We start from the raw sequence: 17,671 nt of genomic DNA, 5'->3' as shown, positions 1-17,671 counted from the left end.
TTTATGGTGTTTTTAATAACTGGGCTTCTGTGGTGGGAAAAGTGTCATCTGCTAAATTTTGTTGTGTGAGGTTTTTTTTCAGAGGACATGAACAGGGCCTAGGAACGCTAATGGATAACAAGGACTCAGAGCTGTCTTTAAGGCATGATTGTTGTTAGCCGCCCTGAGCCCAGCTTCGGCTGGGGAGGGCGGGATATAAATAAAATTTATTATTATTATTATTATTATTATCCCAAAAGAATGAGCCGTCCTGACTTCCTGGCGTGGTGCGCTCAGCGTCAGGTCGGGGAAAGCGCTCGGCTGCAGTAAGAGCGCTCCCAATCACGGTTACGGGATAAAGAGACGGGGAAGCGAGGGCGACGCAAACCCTGAAGAGGTCTGTGAGGAGGTTCCAGACTGAAGGAAACAGATCCAAGCAGCGCATAAAGGAGTTTTCTGCCGTCCCAGCACAAAAAGTGGAGGGAGGTGGGAGAATTTCAGCGCAGAAAGATCGCACACCCGACCGTGAGACGCCCCTGAGACCCGAATGAGAAAGCACCAGGCTGCTCCAAACTAAAACTGTGAAACTAAGAGTACTCCTGAAGGAACAAAGTAATAACACTGGCTTAAATCAAAATAAAAGGAGTACGGACTAACTTAATATTATAAAGGACAGTAAAGCTAATGGAGAGAGGAGCTTCAGCGTTCTGAGACTTACCGAGTTGTGGAAAATAAGCCTTGTAAAGAGGCAGAAAATAAAAACTGAGACATACTGAGTACCTGCTTCTACAGGGGGACGCTCTGCTGAGAGAGACAAGGAGCTGAAATAACAAGCAGCAGCAGCAGCAGCGGTGACCACAAAGCCACAAAGCAGCAGCCATTAAGAAGGTGATCAGCGTAAAACAAAGGGGTGAGTGAAAAAGGAAAAGGAGGGGGAGGAACGTGGAACACAGTGGAGAAAGAGAAGGAATAGAAAGGATTTGAAGACCAGGCAGCGGTGGGAAGATTAAGATAAAGAAGTGAAAGGGAAAAGGAAGAGATATACAAAGGGAGACAAAGAAGGAGGAAAAGACTGGAATAGGGAAGAAAGTAGCTGGCGAAAATGGCGCTGGGGGGGGGGAAGAGTGAGTCATCGCCCTCAGAAGGGAAAACAAAGCCGGAAGAAGAATAGTGGCAGAAACAGTCACTACAACAAAGAGAGGCTAGAGAAACAAAACAAGACGGACCACCGCACAACTAAATTGGAAAACTGCGCCACCTAATGGCGGAAAATAAAATTACTCCCATAATTTAAAAAACGCTGCTAAAACACAGGTTTGAAGTACAACCATAAAGAAAACTAGCTATACACGAAAGGACATTTGAAATACCAAATATTCTAGAAAGTAAGTTCCTAAGACGGATGTTAAGTACTGCAAAGGAATTTTTCTCTGATAATTGCCAAAGTAACTAAAAATTGCCAAAAATATTTAACTAATTTTTTTATTAAAACTTGGACTTCCCCCCCTTTTAAAAAAAAAATATATATTAAATATTTGAGATGAACTGATAACAACATAGGATAAAACCACCGGAATCTTAACTGACTTTCAATCCCAACAGGTTAAAGGACCAAATCATAGACTGTAATCAGCGCATCTTCAAAGTTTAGGAATATATATATTCTTGGTTTGAAATAAAGATATCTAGATCAGAACCAAAAGGAAGAAGACAAATATGGGTTCTAAAAAATACCAAACTACACTGACATCTGGGTCAGGTCTACAAGTGAGAAGACAATCAGCAGCTGAAACAGACCCCAATGCCGACATAAAAGACCTTATAATGGGGATGGAAAAGAGCCTGAATGATAAGCTGGACATACTAGCTGGCAACATCCAACAAAACTCAAAGCTAATAATAGACTTAACAACACAAATAAGTGACCTCTCACTTAAAAATAAAGAACTGGATAAATCTGTACAAGAACTTAAGAGTAAATCTACTAAACAAGAGGAAATGACGAAGAAACTGCAAATGGAAAATAAGGACATTAAAAAATCACAAGACTCAACGAAGGAAGAAATAAACGACCTAAAGAGAGCCCATGAAGAGCTGCTAGATGATATATCATTGATGGAGATGCGTCAGAAGGAGATGGTCCTCCGCTTCCGAGGCGTCCCACAAACCCATGATGAACAAATTCAAGAGAAATTATCACAGGAGATTGCAAACTGGTTGGGAGTAGAGGTAGAAGAGATGCTATTGGATATTGATAAATTTTTCAGGATCAAATCAGAAAGATCGGACACTTATAAAGGGCCAGGAGATTGCTTAATTTTTTTCAACTCAAGACTTTTAAAGGACGAAATATTACATCAAAAAGGACAAGTGAAGTTAGTAATAGATGATAGGCCTATCAAAATATTTAAGGAAATCCCAAAAAGAATTCTGAAGAAAAGGCAGAATTATAAGACAGTAACAGAAGCACTCAAGAAGAATTCAATTAGATTCCGGTGGGAATTTCCTGAGGGCATCACCATCACATATAAGGACAGAAGAAAAACTTTTAGATCTGCAGACGAGCTGGGAAAATTCTGGAGGAAGTACAAAAAAGAATTAACTGGAGATCCAACATTGGAGCGAGAGGAAACAATGCAGACACCACAAGAAGCATAGAGAGACAAGCGCGTATTAAGGGGGGGGAGTGACTGGAAGAAGCAGATTATCAAAATCCTAAAATTTCTGAGTTTTCTTTTTTTTTCTTTTATTTACTCAATGAAACTATTGTAGATAATAAATAAAAATTAATGAATCTAAAAAATTATATCTTGGAATGTTAACGGTTTAAATGATAAGAGGAAGAGAAATAAAATAGAACATGTATTGAGGAAGGAACAATGGGATATTATATGCTTGCAGGAGACCCATGTGACTAGAAATCACAGAAGGGTTTTAGAAAACAAGAGATTGGGCCAAGAATTTATATCCTCAGATGTAAAAAAGAAAAGGGGAATTGTGATCTATGTGAACCCTAAACTAGATGCAAAAAAAATCTTTAAAGATGATGAGGGTAGATTACCAGGGGTAAAAATAACAAAAGGTAAAGAACATTTAATTATAGTAGGAGTTTATGCACCGAATGGTAACAAAACAGAATTTTTCAGAAAAGTAGAAGCTAATTTACTGGAATTTATAGAAGAGGAAATTATTTTGATGGGAGACCTAAATGGTGTCACATCAATAGAATTAGATAGGACAGAGAGAGAAAGAAAATAAAAAAGGCAGACTCCCAGACACCTTCTTTCAGATGGTAGAAAACTTAAATTTGATTGATACATGGAGATATAAAAACCCAGGAGAAAGACAGTATACACATTTCTCGGAAGTTAAAAAATCAGCCGGCAGAATTGACAGCATATGGGTATCAAATAACTTAACAACTAAAATTTAAAAAGCAGAAATACAGACCAAAATTATTACAGATCACAACCCAGTCACATTAGAATTAAATGAACACAAGAAAACTAATAAAAGATGGAGACTTAATGAAAGACTACTAAATGACAAAAAGATTGTGAAAAAAGCGCAAGAACTATTGAGAGAATTTTTTGAATTAAATAAAGAACAGGATACAGACTTCAGGACAATATGGGATGCAAGTAAAGCTTTTATAAGAGGCTTTTACATACAACAAAGTGCAATAAGGAAAAGAAACAGAGAGCAAAAACTAGAACAAATAAGGAAAGAAATAGGAATAAATGAAAAATTATTAGCAAAACAACCAAAAAATGAATTAATAAACCAAAAACTAAAAATATTACAAACCCAGGCTTCAACAATATTAAATAGCGAAATTGAGGACAATATCAAATGGATGAAACAAAGGTCGTTCGAATTTGCAAATAAACCCGGAAAGATGCTAGCCTGGCAACTGAAAAAGAGACAAAAGGAAAAACTGATTGATAAAATAGTGGAAGAGGGGAGAACTTTAGATAACCCTGAGGAAATTAAAAAGTGTTTTACAAAATATTATAATAAGCTATATAAAGCAGGAAATGAGACAGAGGTTGAAATAAAAGAGTATTTATGTGGAAAGGATATACCTAAAATTAAGAAAGAAAAGATTCAAGAGCTAAACTCCCCAATAACCACGACAGAGCTTCACCAAGCGATAATTAAGATGAAACTGGGAAAATCCCCAGGCCCAGATGGTCTCACCGCAATACATTACAAAAAATTAGAGGAACCACTATTATCACCTATGAAGACACTCTTAAATAGAATATTAGAAGACGGGAAGATTCCCAACACCTAGAAACAGGCGCACATAGCAGTAATCCCAAAACAAGGACGAAATAAAGAGTTTATAACTAATTATAGACCAATATCATTATTAAATAACGATTACAAGATTTATGCACAAATATTGGCAACAAGATTAAAGACAGTTTTGCAGGATTGTATAAATAAAGAGCAGGCAGGGTTCTTACCGGGCAGGAAAATGAGTGATAATATAAGAACAGTGATTGATATGATCGAGTATTTAGATATGAAACCAAGTAAGAAGGTAGCCTTTGTTTTTGTGGACGCGGAAAAGGCGTTTGACAAAGTATCATGGAAATTTCTAAAAATATTATTAGACCAGATGGACATGGGAGACCAAATTACAAGAGGGCTAAAAGCTATTTATGAACAACAAGAAGCAAATATAATAATAAATAATGATGCGACTGATTATTTTAAAATACAGAAGGGCACCAGACAAGGGTGCCCACTTTCACCTTTATTATTCATTTTGGTTTTGGAAATATTAAATCAAGCAATCAGATTGGATCAAGAAATAAATGGAATATCCCTAGGAGAGAAAATATACAAAATAAGGGCATTTGCAGATGATTTAGTTTTAATGGTGGAAAACCCAAAGGAAAGCTTAGCAAAGGCTCTAGGTTCTGTCGAAAGATTTATGATCGGGAGGAGGAAGCTTTGTTTTCATATTGGATTCCTGGGAGAACCTCCTCAGGAATGAGAAACGGAGTGACAGACCTGTGAAAAATTTAATGAGTAGACGGTAAGAGTGTTTTTCTTTATGGAATCGATGAAATACAGTAGCCGTCTGAATATGACCCTTGGACGAACGGAAAAACCCACACAGGATTACAAATTTGTTTCAACCCGCTTGTGGAGACTATCAGAGGTCACAAAGACAAAAAGAAAGGAAAAATATATGAAAATAACAAGAAGAGATGTGGAAAACAACAAGAAAGGATTAGATAGAATTGTGAACATTATTTGTGGACATTAAAGCAGCAGCAAGAGGATTGGATCCCTTTCGGAACTTGAAATATGGGTACCCCCAACAAAAAATTTAAAATTCGGCTTTGTAATTTGGAATTTATGTGATTTGATTTAATTGGTCTGTTAATAAAAATTATTCAGATAAGATCTATTGGGGTGTTCATGCTCCATCGTAAGGTCGTTTTGAATTCGGATTCTGTCTCCCGCGGCATTAGCGACCCCTCCCAGTTTGGTGTCTTCTGCCAATGTGATTAGCATCCCCTCAATTCCTTCATCCAAGTCATTTATAAAGACGTTGAACAACAACGGGCCCAGGACAGAACCCTGTGGCACCCCACTGGTCACTTTTTCCCACTGTGATGAGGAACCATTAATGCAGGCATAGGCAAACTCAGCCCTCCAGATGTTTTGGGACTACGACTCCCATCACCCCTGACCACTTGTCCTGTTAGCTAGGGATGATGGGCGTTGTAGTCCCAAAACATCTGGAGAGCCAAGTTTGCCTATGCCTGCATTAATGAGTATCTTTGGGTTCGGTCAGTCAATCCACCTAACAGTTACCTCATTTAACCCACATTTTACCAGCTTCCTCATGAGACTGTCATGGGGGACTTTGTCAAAAGCCTTACTGAAATCAAGGTGCACTGTGTCCACAGAATTTCCCTGATCCACCAAGTTTGTAATTCCATCCAAAAAAGACATCAGATTGCTCTGGCATGACTTATTTTGCAGGGGGTTGGACTAGATGGCCATTGTGGCCCCTTATTAGAAAATGTGACTACTATCACAGAATAGGAAAATAAAATGGCCTATGCTATTCTTTTTTTCTTTTCTTTTCTTTTGCCAAACTACCTCATGACATAGGGTCCAAAGGAGTCAGGCAACAATACAGTGGTACCTCAGGTTACATACGCTTCAGGTTACAGACTCTGTCAACCCAGAAATAGTACCTCGGGTTAAGAACTTTGCTTCAGGATGAGAACAGAAATTGTGCGGTGGCGGTGCAGCGGCAGCAGGAGGCCCCATTAGCTAAAGTGGTGCTTCAGGTTAAGAACAGTTTCAGGTTAAGAATGTTAAGTTCTTAACCCGAGGTACCACTGTACAGCAATGAGCTTTTATTAATTACTGGAAAAGGAATTTGTTTGCAAATGTAGTACAGTATATGATCTATTATGAATATATCCTGAATGTATGTTAGAAAATTCTGAAAGCTTTTTAAAAACAAAGAACTAATTAGATTAAGATCAAATTTTATGTGTGAGGAATGGGATGAATAGAAGAAGCAGAAACTTCCCCCCTTCACCACAGTCTCTACAGTGAGGTCAGGACTGGCTGCCACAGAATAAAACAAACAAACAAACAAACAAACGAGAAGTTGAGGGTTACACCTGAGGTTCCCACACCGCCTCTTGTATGAATTGCAGCTTGAGAAGCCATGTGTTTTGTACGCAACAGACGGAACATTACTGGGGGCAGCCCTTTTCTCCATGCAGCTCCAGACTGGGACAGAGTTGTGCCTGTTGAATTTCTACCCAATATCCAGGTAGTAAGGCAAAAAGCTTTTCAGAAGGGAAACAAAGTGGCGCACTAAAAGCTAGAAGTGAACAGACCTGTCAGTTTTGGTTTCTCTCTGTCTTTTATTTCTTTCAGTGGGAGGGAGACAGCTGCTTCCATTCTACTGCAGTTTGGCTTCCACCAGACACATGAATTGCCTCGCTGTCTGCTGTTTAGTACAAGTTACTTAGCTTACATAGTTTACATTCATGTCAGTGTAAAGGAATCATCAGATCCAAAAAAGTTATTGATTACATGGCATTTGAAGACTTGGTGGTGCCTCTTCTTTATTCATTCTAAGAAGCTTCCTTGGGGGATGTGGACTCGCTTTCATCGGAGGGTTTTAAGCAGATGTTGGATGGCCGTCTGTCATGGATGCTTAGTTGAGTTTCTGCACTGCAGGGGGTTGGACTAGATGACCCTTGGGGTCCCTTCCAAGTCTACAGTTCTATTATTCGGTGACTTGATAACAACAATGATGTGATCATCCTCATTTGACTGGTTTCTGTTCCTGACCCTTATAGACACGTTATTGGTTTGGAGAACTCCATCAGAAAATTCAGAAAGGTGAGAATTCTCAGGAAGGTGTGAGATGTAGCAACCTGTGCGCCCTGTGGCCAGCAGCAGAAGAAGAGAAGGCTCCTGAACCTTGAATAGTTACATAGAAGAGGGACGTGCAACATGCACAGCTCACCAACACAAACCACACATGCTGAAATTCCCTTTTCTACACAACGATTGAAAGCGTAGGAGCCTTGTCTCTGTTCTCTTGCATCTGGCTACCCAATCCCCCCTTTTCTTTCCCTAGCCACTATTTTCACGTCGCTGTCTTCACACGGCCTGAGCAGGCTTGGGCCAAGACCAGGTCAGAACAAGGTCCGCCAAAGCTGTGGGCATGTAAGAGAGAGGAACGAAGAAGAACTGGGCGTCCCAGCCTCCAGAGTAGCGTGTGCGAGGGTGCCGGGACGTCAAGGCATGCTCCATGCAGTCAGTGACCAGGTAGAGGTTAGTGCTGCATCGGGTTATGAGGGCCTCTTTGAACAACTGGCGCCCTGAGAAGAAAAAGAGAGGGAGTTAGAGGAGAAGATTTGTGGTCCAAAACACTACAAACAAACACCAGGATATGAAGCCGTTCTCTGTGCGACAGTCCGGGTGGCATATGAACAGTTTTCAAATCAACAACAAGAACTGGTGCTAATCACTCAACCATCCCTCCACAAAAAAGAGCACTTTCTGAATTTGGAAAGGTACATTCCCTGTTCCATTAAAGAAATCAACAAACCTTTGAGCAGTTGGGACTTTGCCAAGTCTGAGGGAGGAAGTAGGCAGTGGCGTAGTGTGGGTTGTCAGCACCAGGGGCAAGGCAAGTAATTTGTGCCCCCTAACCCGTGGATTTGCACCCCCTAACCCCCAGATGTTGCGCCCGGTGCGGCCGGCCCCCCCTGCACCCCCCACGCTATGCCACTGGAAGTAGGGCAGGTGGTCTTTTCCCCCAATGAGTTTGTTTTCAAACTGGAAGATAGAACCCTTAGGGGGCTAACCATAAATCATAGAGACAAGCAGCAGAAATCAGAGAGACCGGCCAGCAGATGAGGCTGTTGCAGAATCAGGTCTATCCTCCCTTCCTATGTCAGGAGACAATTCTGACTCATCAAAACGAATCAGGGCCACCAAAGGGGGTAAGTACAAGGGGCACCTCTGTACTACTGGGCCCAGAACCAACACAGGGCAGACTCTGAGATTTCATTTTAAAAAGACGTATTAAGTCTCTAGCTCCTTTGGAACAAATGACACAGAGCAAAATTCCTTTGTGAGATATGACTTGCTTCCACCTTCCACTGTTTTAGCCAATGAGTGCCTGAGTTGTGACTGATGACTACAGTGGTACCTCAGGTTACAGACGCTTCAGGTTACGGACTCTGCTAACCCAGAAATAGTACCTCGGGTTAAGAACTTTGCTTCAGGATGAGAACAGATATTGCGCGGTGGCGGTACAGCAGCAGCAGCAGGAGTCCCATTAGCTAAAGTGGTACCTCAGGTTAAGGACAGTTTCAGGTTAAGAACGGACCTCCAGAACGAAATAAGTTCTTAACCGGAGGTACCACTGTACTGTGAAAAGGGCAGAAGGCCCCCAAATGGCTTCAAAATGATTCTCAAGCACCAAGGACACCATGCTTGTAAATCACATATATACCACTTTAACAATCATGGCTCCCCTCCCCAAATCATGGGAAGTGTAGTTTGTTAAGGCTGCTGGGGGTTATATCGTATTTTTCGCCCTATAGGACGCACTTTTTCCCCTCCAAAAATGAAGGGGAAATCTGGGTGTGTCCTATGGGGCGAATGCAGGCTTTTGCTGAAGCTTGGAGAGCGAGAGGGGTCGGTGCGCACCGACCCCTCTCGCTCTCCAGGCTTCGGGAACACATCCGCAGCCTAGGCAGCCCTGTGGGAGGTCCCGCAGGGATGTCTAGGCTGCGGGTAGCAGCCTGCCGCCCAGCGCGAGGGGTGCCCTGAAGCAGAGCGCCCCTCCTGCCGGGCAGACATCCACAGCGTGGGAAGCCCTGCAGGAGTTCCCCGCAAGGCTCCCCATGCTGCGGATAGCAGCCTGCCGCCCAGCGCGAGAGGCGCCCTGATGCAGAGCACCCCTCGTGCCGGGCAGACATCGGCCAGCCCCACAAGCTCGGGGGATAGCAGGGAGGCGCAGCACCGCCATCCCGCTGTTCCTCAACCTGGTTCTGTTTCCCCGACCTGCTTTTTGGGGGGAAATAAAGGGGGGGAATTTCCTTTATTTCCCGCCAAAAAAACTAGGTGCGTCCTATGGGACGGAGCGTCCTATGGGACGAATAATACGGTAGTTCCGCAAGGGGTAAACTACAATTCCCAGGATTCTTGGGGAGAAGCCATGACCGTTAAAGTGATATAAACATGCTTTGAATGTATGGTGTGGATGCAACCCAATATTAAGGGCAAAGCTCCCATCCTTCAAATGGATAGGGAAGCTCTGCTGGCAGAGGTTTGCAAATGCAAGGGACTTGTGGCCCTCCAAAATGTTGTGGGACTCCAACTCCCACTATCCCCAGCTATCGGTTATGATGACTTGGGCTGATGGACGTTGCAGTCCAACAACATCTGAAGGGCGCTAGGTTCTCCATCCACCTTTATCTCAATGGCAGCCCCAGTTCTCTCCCCACAGACCACAGGGAGGACTCACATTTCTCATAGTAGGTCTGTCCATAGCTATCTTTGACTTCCTGTGGGGTGCGGACCCATTGCTGCTCGAGGACGTTGATGCTGTGCTGGACGTTAGTCATGTTTGTTCGGAAATAGCCTGGCTCCACCATGGCTACTTTCACCCCAAAAGGGCGGAGATCACGCCTGGAAAGAAACAATGGGTTTGACATGGTTCATACAGCTACCCCTGCAACTGTGGCTAACAGACGACAGTTATATGGGAAGAAATTGAATATTTAATTTAGTTTGAATCTGGGTCTGGCAATTAAAGGAAATGGTGACTGAGGGTGAATTTTGGGAGCGAGGGTAGGTGATTGTAAACAGCTGAACTCAAAAGCTTGCTTGGCTAGTCAAGGACCCTTTGCAAGGTCCGTAGAAAATTATCTCACATTCCAGGGACGAGGCTAACCCAGTGAGCAGAGGTAGGCATCATTTCGGCCCAAAATTTTGCAAAAGGTGCTTCTTAAAACCTCACTCCTTAGCAGAAAAGCTAATAATTAAAAAAATGGCATGGGATACATAATTGTTCAGCTTCACTGTCCCCAGCTGTGAAGTGGGGGGGGGGATGGAACAGCCAGCAAAGCCCAAAATTGATTGCCTTCTTCCTCCTCTTGATCTGGGCCTGAGATATTTAGCCCCTCTCTGCACTGCATTTTGACAATTATGATGTCAGAAGTGATAGCTTACCTGAGAGAGTCGGAGAAAGCCTCCACCCCATACTTAGATGGACAGTAGCCTCCTCCGTAGAAAGCCAGTCGCCCCAGGATGCTGGACACGTTAACAACCCTTCCCCTGGCCTTCTTCACCAGCGGCAACATGTGTAGCGTCACGTCAATCAGTCCAACCAGATTGACATTTAGCACTTTTACAAAGGCATCTTTGTCCAGCCACTCATTGGGTACCATCGCTTCCACAATCCCTGCATTGTTCACCAAGCCCCAGAGCCCTGTGGAGTAGAGGCAGCAAGTTAGCATTTGAGTAAGAACACCATCATCATCATCATCATCATTAATAATTAAATAATAATTAAATAATAATTTCTTATTTATACCCCAGCCACTCTGGGCAGAAACCAAAGGACTATTAAAAACACGATAAAATGATGCTGAACATCTGGCCCAGGCTAAGCAAAGCTTGGGAACACCAATAAATTTAATTTTCTCATAACAAAATGTGTTGCTCGGCGGGGGGGGGGGTTCTAAAAATTCTGCACTCACAAGGTTTTGTAAGACAGGGATGGGAAAGCCGATGGTGTTGGACTCCACCTCCCATCAATACCACCCACCATGTGTGATGGACAAGGATTGTGGGAGTTGCCTTTTTAAAATCTGCCTTTCTGTATCAAAGTGTTGTTCTTCAGCATGCTTTTTCTGTGCTTTAGTGAGTAAGAGGAAAAATGGTTGAAACAGCTGTGGTTTGTAGTAAAACAGTTTGCTCGCCAGATGCAGAATCAAATGTGTGCAACGTATCACAGCATGCAGGGATTGTGTGCCTAGAGTAACAGGTGGTAATGCTGGCTAGAGGGAGGACATGGAGCATTGCCAAAAATAGATAGGTAGGAAGCTTTAAAAGTTATTGAAGATGTTCCTATGTAGGCAAGCTAAGGGCTATGCAGTCCCTATAGAGGACTCATGAAGCGGAGCCACATATGGATTTATGTTGCCATGGGATACCACAAATGGCTCTTTTGAATCTTCCCTTGTTTGTGTGAAACTATTACTGCACTTGAACTGCTGTTTGTGCACACAATTAAAATTGCTATATAGCTGTATCTCTCCTGCTTAAATGTGCCCTTAAGGCAGGATTTGTGAGGAAAGAGACAATGGGAGGTTTCCCACTTTGGCCTTGCAGAGAAAACTTTGGCTCAGTTTAGGAATCAAAATGGTTCCAGGTTGGTCTTCCTGTGCTGATCTATGTACGTGCTTGGTTGGTACACTTATGAACATTACCATATATCTAAGACCATAAAATTCCTATCACACTATCTTCAAGCTCATATCTGGAAGCCAGCCACTGTACCTTTGTCTCTGACGCACCCTTTTGCCCACTCAGTCGCTGCCACAATGCTCTCTGTGCTGGTGACATCCAGGAGGGTGGTTTTCAACCGATCTGATGTGAGCCTCTCCAGGTCTTCGGCCCCTTTCTGTGTAAAACAGGCTGCCAACACCCTTAGCCCCTCAGCGTCCAGCTGCCTGGCAAGCTGGTTCCCAAAGCCGGAGTCGCAGCCAGTGATGAAGACATACTTCTCTCGGAGGTTTTCCACCTTCTGCCTTTCCAGGTACCATCGGATGACAAAGAACAGCAAGACTGCCAAAAGGAGCCACATGCTCACTGTGTATTTCTTTGAAAAGAGGAAGCAAAACATGGCAGGGTTGTTTTTTAATTCTTGTTGTTTTTATGCATTCCAGGTTTATTTTTATTTTATTTTATTGAATTTATATACCACTCTATACCCGGAGGTCTCAGGGCAGTTTGCAGAATCAAAGCAAAATATTAAACCACAAAATACACAATCAAAACAAAAACAACTACCACCCAATAACTATCCCCTCCCCCAAAAAAAACCACATTTTGAAAGGGCATAGGATGTAAATCAATTCAACCAAAGGCCTGGTTAAAAAGGAATGTTGTTTGCCTGGTGCCTGAAGGCGCCCAATGAAGGCGCCAGGCTTCATTATTCCCATTCTGGAGTTAGGTAAAGGTAAAGGGGTAAAGGGACCCCTGACCATTAGGTCCAGTTGTGACCAACTCTGGGGTTGCAGTGCTCATCTCGCTTTATTGGCCAAGGGAGCCGGCGTACAGCTTCCGGGACTAAGCTGCTTCTGGAGAACCTGAGCAGCGCACGGAAACGCCATTTACCTTCCCGCTGGAGTGGTACCTATTTATCTACTTGCACTTTGACGTGCTTTCGAACTGCTAGGTTAGCAGGAGCAGGGACCAAGCAACGGGAGCTCACCCCGTTACGGGGATTCAAACCGCCGACCTTCTGATCAGCAAGTCCTAGGCTCTGTGGTTTAACCCACAGCACCACCTGCGTCCCTATTCTGGAGTTATCGGGCAGCAAAGTTCTCTTAGGAAAGCAGTTTGCAACACTCAAAGGGTTAACATAACAACATAAGGGTAATGATTAACAAAGCCATGCCTGCCCTGGAGTTCATTACACTGATTTCTGAGACTGTGTCCTTGCCTGTGACAATGTCTGAACTAAACTGGCACTGCTCTGTTGAAATTAACGGAGACACTATGCTTAGCATTGAGGGATCCTAAAAGAAGGAGACTCTTTCTGGAAAGGACATGCAATAGAAGAGAGATGGGGAAGCCACCCACCCCTTGAAGTCCGTATTTGCAGCATGTAAAAGGGCTGCATACCAGGGGTGGGTCAGGCTGGAACCTATAAGTGGTTATAGCCACCCCACATTTTCACACAGCACCCCAGCCAGCCATTTTCACTTAAAGTTAAGCATAATCCATTCTTTTAACAGCCATTCATTCTCTCAAGGGGGCATTAATCACCTCCCTGTTATGCTGGATGAGTTTCAGTTAGTAAGGATGTGGACAAGGTTCTTGAATCAGTCAAGGGATCTGATCCTGACAACGGACTGATGTCAATATTGCACATTTTCAGATCACCCTCTTCCTGCTCAGCTGAGAAAACAATGTCCAGAGTGTAACCTGCCACATGCATTGCGCCAGTGACATGTTGGGGCAGCACCATGGTCATCAAGGAAGCCATGAAGTCCTGAGCCACCCCAGAGTCAGTTTCCTTGGCATGGATGTTGACGTTCCCCAGAAACAGCAGTCTGGGAGTCCTCAACACCCCTTCTAAGACCAGTTCAGGCAGGGAAACTGCTGGGCAGCAAGATGCACAGTAAGCCAACAGAATTCCTAATCTGTCCCAATTGCCCAGTGCTAGGAACATACACTCAAGATCCCACCCAAATGGACAGAGAGCCTGAAGAGAAAGACAAAAACCCTACAGACTATAACAACTCCTCCTCCTGGCCCTCAAGTCTGCCCAGATGCTGCCCAGAGTATCTAGGTGGGAACAGATGGGTAAGACCAACTCCACCCTGCTCACCCACCCAGCTCTCAGTGATACAGACCAGATTGGCCTTATCCATCATCAGATCATAGCTGAAGGAGGTCTTACTCAGTGTCGACCTGGCATTCAGCAACAGCAGCTGCAGACCCGAGGCTAGTCCTCCTTTGCATCCAGGCACCTTAGTTCCAGATTGTAACTTGTATTCCATTTTAGAGACCTCATTTCTCTGCCTCTAGGGAGCCATGGGCTTTCCCCCCCTAAGCAGCCATTGATGTCATTCTTGTAAAACCTAATAGACGTATAGGTTCATTATTCTAAGGAAGAACAGTGCTTGTCTTCTTACAATGCTACTGACAATTCTATTAAGCTGTAACCTACCCAACTTCCTTCCAAAAAGGATAGCTAAGATTCAAGCCACTCTCTTCTTTTAAGCACACCCTGGATGCTTCCAGATGCGTTTGTGTTGTGGATTGGTGTGTCTCACGCACGCAAGCTTTTTGCAGCATTCACACGGTGTTAGTGGCATCAAAATGCCAGCCTGTATCTCCCTCCCAATTTAATCCAGCTTGACCCTCTCCAGGCATTAATTCTGTATTAAAAACACCTGTTGGCAATGACTCGTTTGTGATTATCTTAGTGACCCATGTACAATATTAAGTCACTGTCTGGAAGCACTCCCATCGCCAAACGACAAGTTAATAGGCTTTGCTTACCTCAAAACTCAACCAACACCTTGACTGTCCAATCTGTCTGAAACAGGAACCCTCTACAAACAGAAGAGTAGATCTGTTAATCCATTCTGTTAGTGAACCTTTCCCCTACATCCCACCCCAGAATTTGTACGGAGGTTCTGGATAGGCTGGAAAACAGCCACCAAGTTGTTGGGTTTTTTTGCCAAAACAAGAAAAGTCCAAAGTACTTTGTGTATCTATGAATTGGTAACCAGTCTGGGGCTTAGTTCAATGACTTCCCTGCTTCAGTTGTCTGAAATCATTAGCCAGGGAAGTACTTATTCCTGCAGCTGGCTGGCTGCTTGCCATCTTCTCCAAGGCACCAGTCACAGTGCATGGCAGGGAGCTGATCAAAATGTCCCTGTGAATGCTATCTGCAAGCCTTTCAAGAACAGATTTGGCCTGCTTTCTTCTTTCAGGTTTTCCCGTTAATTTTTCAAGATGTAACTCTCCTTTATTCGTGCAAAGATTTACATTCATTTAGGGCATGGTATATATATGTGTGTGTATATATATGCCATGGTGGTTGGCTTTCAATGTTAATTGCCATCAGGCAGCATTTTAACTGATTTTGTTCAGACTGTGTCAACAGGGAGGAGGTATTAATCACACAGGAGCTATTAACATTTTTAAAAAAGATCAATCATGGCACTTCAGGTGTAGCATTTAGCATCATGTTTTGTTTGGCCCTTAGAAACACACAAACAAGTAGACCAGCATTTAACATAAGAACATAGTGTGAGATTCCAGGGGGTCCCAGGCGCTTTTCCAGGGTTCGTGTTTCCTTTTGGAATTACACAGAGCAGAGACCGTGGTGTCTTCATGCTATGTGGTTTATTTACACAACTATATAAGCTGAGCCTGCAGTGGAGGAGTTCACAGCATTAGCACCCCAAAAGGGCTTTGTTTCTCCCATAACTACAGCCTTGGATTCAAATAGATATCAAACATTGGTCTCTGGCTGTTTTACTTCTAGGTCTCCTCACTGCTCCCCTCTCAAAATCTCTGGTTGTTGTTGTTTTTCCTTTTCACTATCTGTGAATTGAGGGAGGGTCCTCACCCATTCAGGGACACGGGTGGCGCTGTGGGTTAAACCACAGAGCCTAGGACTTGCCGATCAGAAGGTCGGCAGTTCGAATCCCCGCAACGGGGTGAGCTCCCGTTGCTCGGTCCCTGCTCCTGCCAACCTAGCAGTTCGAAAGCACGTCAAAGTTCAAGTAGATAAATAGGTACCGCTCCAGCGGGAAGGTAAACAGCGTTTCCATATGCTGCTCTGGTTCGCCAGAAGCAGCTTAGTCATGCTGGCACATAACCTGGAAGCTGTACGCCGGCTCCCTCGGCCAATAAAGCAAGATGAGTGCCGCAACCCCAGAGTCGGCCACGACTAGACCTAATGGTCAGGGGTCCCTTTACCTTTACCTCACCCATTCACTGTCTACCATGTGAGCCCCTTCCTTTGTTCTCCTTGCACATCACCAGGAGGCTAGCATGGCTATTCCAAAAATTAAAAGTCTTGCCAGATCCACACAGTTGAATACCTCAAACTCATAACCCTGAAGAAAAGTTCAAAGTACTGGGTTGTATCTGTGAACTGATAACTGCCCTGGCAGGGTGCTGATAAGGCTGAGGGTCATGCTATGTCCTGAGCAACCTTTCAGGGCTGTGAGAATTATGTAAGCAGAATTCCCTGATCTGGACCTTGTGCAGAGCCTGAATCCAAAAGCTCTTCACACCAAGAAAGAGTTCCAAAGTTTTACCTTAAACCAGTCACAAAAACATTGTAAATAGAAATCAGCACATTGCTCTTAAACAACAAGCAATGCAGTCCAATTTTCTTTAAGCTGTAACTTGTTAATATAGCCCAGAGAGAGATTCCAATAAACAGGTTGCTTCTGAGAGACGCCCAGACTCCCAGGGATGAGTTATCTATTAATATGAGCAATGAAGCAAAGATTCCACCCTCTGTTGCAACCCTAGCTGCAAAAGCACCCGTTTGCACTTGCTACGTTGTTGTTGTTGTTGTTGTTGTTGTTGTTGTTGTTGTTGTTGCTGCTGCTGCTGCTGCTGCTGCTGCTGCTGTTGTGGTTTAGTCGTGTCCGACTCTTCGTGACCCCCTGGATCAGAGCACGCCAGGTACTCCTGTCCTCCACTGTCTCCCACAGTTTGGTCAAACTCATGCTGGTAGCTTCGAGAACACTGTCCAACCATCTCGTCCTCTGTTGTCCCCTTCTCCTTGTGCCCTCCATCTTTCCCAACATCAGGGTCTTTTCCAGGGAGTCTTCTCTTCTCATGAGGTGGCCAAAGTATTGGAGCCTCAGCTTCAGGATCTGTCCTTCCAGTGAGCACTCAGGGCTGATTTCCTTCAGAATGGAGAGGTTTGATCTTCTTGCAGTCCATGGGACTCTCAAGAGCAGCATAATTCAAAAGCATCCATTCTTCGGCGATCAGCCTTCTTTATGGTCCAGCTCTCACTTCCATACATCACTACTGGGAAAACCATAGCTTTAACTATACGGACCTTACAGTTCTCTGCAAAACAGAAATCCTGCAAATGCAAACCTCCACTAAGTTTCACACACAATGCATACAAACATAGCATTTGATGCACATTCAGCTTAGAACTTTTGCACTGGGCAGAGGCAAAAGTGGGCGGATCAACAAATGTGAGTTTGGGGGGGCAGCACTCTTCCCTGGAGCCACTATCCGCCCCCCTCCATGTGCTGCAGAGCCAAGACCACAGATGGCAGGTGCCATTAACCATTTCAGCGGTGTGAACACAATTGCCAGGCTAGCCAAGACCTGCACCTTGCGCCTTATGGTAGACAAACCCGACTTCATCCTCAGTGGCAAAGTGGCA

The 17,671-nt window shown here is 44.0% G+C and overlaps 2 protein-coding genes across 3 annotated transcripts in view; one reads left to right on the top strand and one right to left on the bottom strand.

The window, feature by feature from the left end:
* The window catches only part of PRIM1 (DNA primase subunit 1), a 113,490-nt gene that overhangs the window by 59,633 nt on the left and 36,186 nt on the right, over nt 1-17,671 (top strand). The window lies entirely within an intron of this gene.
* Nucleotides 6,874-14,949, bottom strand: LOC309522733 (17-beta-hydroxysteroid dehydrogenase type 6-like). The gene is made up of 5 exons (XM_082206243.1): nt 14,797-14,949; nt 12,061-12,382; nt 10,729-10,987; nt 10,022-10,185; nt 6,874-7,862 (listed from the first exon to the last, which is right to left on the bottom strand). Exons 2-5 carry the CDS (start codon nt 12,365-12,367, stop codon nt 7,642-7,644), a joined length of 951 nt encoding a protein of 316 aa, XP_082062369.1. The 5' UTR covers nt 12,368-12,382; nt 14,797-14,949; the 3' UTR covers nt 6,874-7,641.

The sequence above is a fragment of the Podarcis vaucheri genome (genome assembly GCF_965113315.1).
Source record: "Podarcis vaucheri genome assembly, chromosome: 2".
Classification (NCBI taxonomy): Eukaryota; Metazoa; Chordata; class Lepidosauria; order Squamata; family Lacertidae; genus Podarcis; species Podarcis vaucheri.
Note: the sequence above shows the minus strand (reverse complement) of the source record. Positions and strands in the feature narration are given on the sequence as shown.